The 5,843-nt window shown below is 62.4% G+C and overlaps 1 protein-coding gene across 1 annotated transcript in view; it reads left to right on the top strand.

Moving 5' to 3' along the window:
- ARID3A (AT-rich interaction domain 3A) overlaps positions 1–5,843 on the top strand; it is a gene marked incomplete at its 5' end in the record, with an annotated part of 30,487 nt that overhangs the window by 18,673 nt on the left and 5,971 nt on the right. Inside the window, 4 exons of the mRNA XM_077760592.1 lie at positions 57–304; positions 1,764–2,060; positions 2,749–2,847; positions 3,241–3,285. Coding sequence (XP_077616718.1) covers positions 57–304; positions 1,764–2,060; positions 2,749–2,847; positions 3,241–3,285 — 689 coding nt within the window. The remainder of the gene's footprint in view (positions 1–56; positions 305–1,763; positions 2,061–2,748; positions 2,848–3,240; positions 3,286–5,843) is intronic.

Consider the following 5,843-nt stretch of genomic DNA (forward strand, 5'->3'; position numbering starts at 1 on the left):
GGCGGCAGGGGCCCGAGCGGGGCGGCTGGCGCCATCCTGTCCCTGCCTGCGCGCAGATACATGAAGTACCTGTATCCCTACGAGTGTGAGAAGCGCGGCCTGAGCAACCCCAACGAGCTGCAGGCGGCCATCGACAGCAACCGGCGCGAGGGCCGGCGCCACAGCTTCGGGGGCTCCCTGTTCACCTACTCGCCGGGTGGCGCCCATGGCGTCCTGTCCTCCCCCAAGCTGCCTGTGCCCTCGCTGGGCCTGGCCGCCAGCACCAACGGCAGCTCCATCACGCCGGCCCCCAAGATCAAGAAAGGTAAGGGCCGCTCGCTCTGGGCAGGCAGTCCGCGGGCGGGCGCCGTGGCCAGGCGGGCAGGATGAATGAGGCGCTCTTCTCCCAGCCCACGCTGCCGCACCCGTCACTGATGGTTCCCGGCCCCTCGACAGGCTTTACTAATGAATTACCGTACTCTCGCCCGAGTTCTGCCTGTGGGCGGCCGTGTCCCTGGCCCGTGGCAGGTGGCAGACGTTAGTAGCTGACTGCTGCATCCTTTCCCCTCTGGGCTTCGGGGCCTTCCCGACCCACTGCCCAGCAGGTAGCGTCACTGGCGTGAGGGCCTGAAGGACTGAGCCCTCGGCCTCCGCCTCCGCCAGCGCTGGGTGTGTCTGGGCAGCTCACTGGCCCCTCCTGGGCTCGGCTTTGCTGCCGGGGAGATGTGGGGAAAGTGACCCCTTCTTTGTGGGTTTGTAGAAGGAAAGCCTTCAATGCGTCTGGCCCCCTGCAGGCAGCGGGCCTGACAGGGAGCCCCCCGTTGGTGGCAGGGCCCCCGCCAGTCTCAGCCCCTCTCCCGCTCAGGCCCCCGAGCCCCTCCGAGCACAGAAATACCGACGGCGTGGCCTCGAGCAGCCCAAGCCACCCGAGTGTCCGTGTCTCGTCTGCCCCCCAGGCTGGCTGGAGGGTCCAGGGTAACCCCAGGACCTGGGACTGGTCAGATCCTCAGTGAAGGGGCTCTGACTCGCATTCACGTCCACTCAGTCTTTCGTGGACCTCAGTTCACCCAGCACCCCTGCCCCCGCCCCCAGGGAGCTCCAGCTCACCCCTTGGCCGTGAGGCCTCCTGCGGGGGCTGGGGAGGTGCTGGGGGGCAGGAAAGAGGGCCTTTCTGGTGGGTGAGGTGGTGTCCGAGGGAGACCAGAGGGAGAAAGCATCAGAGACTCGGGCAGAGGGCCCTGCACTGCGGCGGGGGGTCTCCAGGGACAGACACGGGGGGAGTCGGTGGGGAGGGGCAGCAGGGTAGAAGCCGAGGCGTCTGGTTCAACCACAGAGGAGGCGGATGGCAGCTGGTTCTGGGTTCGAGTCCCAGCTCCGCTCCCCCCCACCTGCTCTGTGGTTTTCGCAACGTTCCCCCATCCTCTGAGCTTTCTCGTCCGTGAAGCGGCCGTAAGAAGGTTGAAGCCGCCTTTCAAGGAGGTTCGAGCTGAGAGTGTTAGACGAGACACGTGGCGCTTCCTAGTTGCTCTGACCAGTACTGTATACAGCAGGCGCCATGACAGTATCTCTCTGTGACATCAGTGCTGGATGCGACACTGTCATCCCTGTCACGGGTGGTGTCCAGCATCAGCCCGACCGTAGGAAGGATCTGAGGGCACGTGTGTCTGTGCAGAGGCCTGGCTGCTTCCCCGGGAGGCCGCGTGCGCCCCATCGGCGGAGGTGTCTGAGGGGGCGCGTTCCCGCTTCAGGCCCCTCTGCCACCGGCTCCTCTTCTGTCCTTCTAGAGGAGGACTCGGCCATCCCTATCACCGTGCCCGGCCGCCTCCCGGTCTCCCTGGCGGGTCACCCCGTGGTGGCCGCCCAGGCGGCAGCGGTGCAAGCGGCGGCGGCCCAGGCAGCCGTGGCGGCCCAGGCAGCCGCCCTGGAGCAGCTTCGGGAGAAGCTGGAGTCTGGGGAGCCGCCCGAGAAGAAGATGGCGCTGGTCGCTGACGAGCAGCACCGGCTCATGCAGCGGGCGCTGCAGCAGAACTTCCTGGCCATGACCGCCCAGCTGCCCATGAGCATCCGCATCAACAGCCAAGGTACCCGCCCACTGCTCTAACCTCCCTGCTCCCTGCGTGGCCACAAAACAAGGGCCTGGAGTCCACACACGTAGCGAGTGCCTACAGATCTGTAGGGAGATAAAAGGATACGCCCGTGGGAGGCACGGGCAGCTGTGGCGAGTAGGGAGCTCGCGTGGAAAGCCGAGGCGGGCCTGCAGGCCTTCCACCCGCCGGAGTGTGAGAGTATCCATGTCGGTCCGGATACCCGGGCACCAGGCCCACTCAGGCGCTGCCGGGAGTGTAGAGAGGAGTGCGGGGCGATCTCTTTGTAAAACAGAAGACACTCTTGCCCTGTGGCCCAGTGAGTCTCCCCGGTACCTGCCGCACCGCTAGTGCAGACGCTGCAGGAAGCGCACGGACCCGGGGGCCCTTCACGCCCGCGCTTGCGAGATGCCGCTTGTGACAGCGGAGCCCTGAAGCCACGCGCGCGTCCCAGCAGCCGGGCTGGCGCGCGTCGGGCCCAGACCGCTCTGCGGCTGTTAAGCAGCGGGGCTGCGTCAGGCACCTGACGCGGCTTCAGACGCGTCGTGAGAGAAGCCGGCCGAGAGCAACACGTTCTTCCTCCGTAGACGCTTCGCGAGTACCTGCTGCGCGTGCCGGTGGCCTGCGGTCCGCGGGTGCACGCGGCTGGGCGCATGCTGACGGGGTGAATTTCCTCTTCCCGCAGCCTGCGAGAGCCGCCAGGACTCGGCCGCCAGCCTGACGAGCCCCAGTGGCAGCAACAGTATTAGCATGTCGGTGGAGATCAACGGGGTCATGTACACAGGTAAGCCCGGCGGGCCCCAGGTCGTCCCCCCGCGCCGGTCGGGCCGCCTGGAGCCCAGCCACGCCGTCTCCTTGCGAGAGCGCGGTCAGGCCGTCCACGCAGCGTCTGAGCACAGGGTGCGCCGCCCAGCGGGTGTGCAGAGACGTGCCCCTCGTCACGTCTTCCTGTCCCAGTGCGGTTTCCCAGGCCCCCCCCGCCGAACCAGTGCCCGGTCGGCCAGGAGCCCCCTCGCGCCCCCAGGAGGCGCTGCGGACACAGAGCAGGGGGCGTCCCAGGGGCGGCGAGGGGACCTGTGGCCCCCGTGGCCCCACAGGCCCATGGGTGGCTGTGCGGGGGGTCAGTGCTCAGGGCGTTGCCACCCCGTGACGCGTTTCTCCCCTGTCCTCGCACTAGGAGTGCTGTTCGCCCAGCCGCCGGCGCCCGCGCCGCCCCCGGCCNGTCCTGTTTACCTCATGCATCTCTGCACTGTGTGTTTTCATTTTTGTCTGTTTTATTTTCCCTTTTTTTTCTCCCATTCATCACACACCACAGCCAGATCCTTGTGTTGAATGAAACCCCTGAGCCACGATCAGTAGAATTTTTTTTCTCATTGCTTTTAGGGAACTTTTTTTTTTTTTAAAGAAACAGTGATACTCAAACTCTATAGGGTTTTTAAGAGGTTTCGGGGTTTTTGTAAATAATCTATTTTATTCTTGGGGGAGGAATCAAACTTTAGAAAACGATATATATATCTATATATTTGTGTTCATTCAGGGAAACTGGACTTAAATGCAAAAAAAAAAAAAAAAGAAAAGTAATACCCTTGTTATTTTCCCATAACTGATTTGGGTCCCTTTGTGCGTGTCCCGTAGCGCGGGGGCAGCTAGCAGGCCCAGAGCCGGGAGAGGTAATGAACTCAGGTGCTGTGGGGGGCGGGGGCGGGGTGTGAATGCTGAGCGGCGGCCGTGGCTTCCGAGCGTGGCGTCGTGGTCCGGCTTCTCTCGCTGTGCTGTGTGTGCTGGCCCTCCCGGCAGGCGGAGGCTGCAAGTCTTAAGTGGAAAGTGCAGGGCGAAGGCCCGGCCGTGGGAGGGAGGGACCCCCTGTGGCAGCCACGGGCTCCTGTCTCAGGGTCTCAGGGATGAATGTGGCCTGGGGGCTCTTGCGTGAAAGGGCTGCTTTGGGAGCTTATCCGTACTGGGGACTGGGTGAGCCGGGCTTAGCTCAGGGCGAGGTTTTTGGGGCCACGGCACCCTGAGCCCCCTCAGTTCTCTTCTGCCGTGTTCTCTCTCTGCCCCTTTTGCTTTGGGCCACAGCTCCCGCAGGAACCGGGGTAACTGAGTGGGGACCACACCGGTCCCCACATGCCGGCCTCCTGGTTAGAAGGTGGGTTGGGGAGAAGGGGGTTATCGCAGTGGCTGGGGACGGGCTTCAAGGGGTGCAGCGTCAGCCCCAGGTGGGTCTGGGGACTTTCTTGGCCACCCTGCCGTCACCCGGTCCCCGAGGACCGGGTGGTGTTGGGTAGTGTTTTTCATGCGGTGCCGGATTTATCATTCCCGGGGGTGGGGTGGGGGCGGGGGGAACCTGTGCTCCCTAATTGGGCTCAGGAGGCCAGCCTCCCCGCCCCAGGCATCACCATGTAGCCTTGGAGACCTGAGGGGGGAGGTCCGGAGCCCCCAGGTCTGGGTTTTCTTTTATGTGGGGCTTCGGTGTGTCTTGGGAAGGCAGCCCCTTTCTCTGGAATATCTCAGGGTCGTTGACACCCCACACCCCACCCTTCCAGGAATGGGTGGCAAGAGTGGGGTTTCCTCTCTGCTTTTCCTTCTGGAAGGTTCTGCCCTTCCCGTCTGTCACTGCAGCAGCACAATCATTGGGTTGGGGTGTCTCTTTGTGTCGGGCACAGTCGGGGCCTTCTCTGTTCCTTCTCTGCCCCACACCTGCCCCGGGGGCGCCCTGGGCCCACGTGTGGGGCGGGTGTCTGCAGCGCATTTCTTCCTACCTCAGGTCTGACTTGATGCCAAAACCCAAGCCCGGGACAGACACCTGTCCCCTCGACCTACCCCCCCTGCCCCCGCTGGGGAAGCCTGTGCGTCCGCTTTGCTCATGCGTGTGCTGTGTGTCCACGTGTGTCATGTGGGTGGTGTGGCCTCCCGGATGTAAGGCAGGGTGTGGCCCGCTGTCCCAGTGGTGACTGTAGGGACAGGTGGGGGCGGGGCACGGGGGCGGGTCCCACCCATCAGGCCACAGCCACAGGCCGCCCCTGTCTGCCTTCAAACCCCTGCCGCTCTGGTCTGGGTTAGGGGAGGGGAAGCTTTCTGGGGTGCGGATGGGCACCCCGTATGCAAACGCAGGTGGGGCTGGGGGCCGCTGTGTCCGCTCCTGGACACATCCAGAGCGGGTCCGGGCAGGGAGGGGGGCCCAGACTCAGAGACTCAGGGCAGAGAGGGGCTCACTGGGGCTGTCCTGCTGGAGAGGTTGCTTCTAGAATCTTCCATGCGCCCACCCCTAAGCTGGGGGCCGGGCTGTCTGAGGGCTGGCCGGCAGGTTAGTCTCCATTCTTCTGCGTTTGTACACCCACTTTCCACTGTATCGTTTTTGCCCACCATTTTTTCCTCTCTTGACTTTGCTTTTGCATTTGTTTCCTGGCAAACATGAATTCAGCCTTTCATTCCCGACAGAAATTTCAGGTTCTCTGGGGTTTGTCAGACGGCGTGGGTACCACGCCAGGACTCAGGTTAAAGTGGAAAAAAAAAAAAAAAAAAACTTAAAAAAAAAAAAGGTTTAAAACGACTCTACCTCTGGCCGGGCCGGCCTGGTGCGCCCTGGNAAGGTGTGTGATTTTGAAATTTAAAAGAACACTGAAAGTTTACATTTTATAACATTATTATGCAGATTGTATTTAAACTTCAAAAATATTTAAGACAATTGTAACCCTGTAAAGCTGATGAGGTATTAAAACAAGACAAAACACTTCTTTTAACAGAAAATGTGTCCTGTGGTGGTTTTTTCTTCCATGGGGG

The sequence above is a fragment of the Crocuta crocuta genome, unplaced genomic scaffold (assembly GCF_008692635.1).
Source record: "Crocuta crocuta isolate KB4526 unplaced genomic scaffold, BGI_CrCroc_1.0 scaffold443, whole genome shotgun sequence".
NCBI lineage: Eukaryota > Metazoa > Chordata > Mammalia > Carnivora > Hyaenidae > Crocuta > Crocuta crocuta.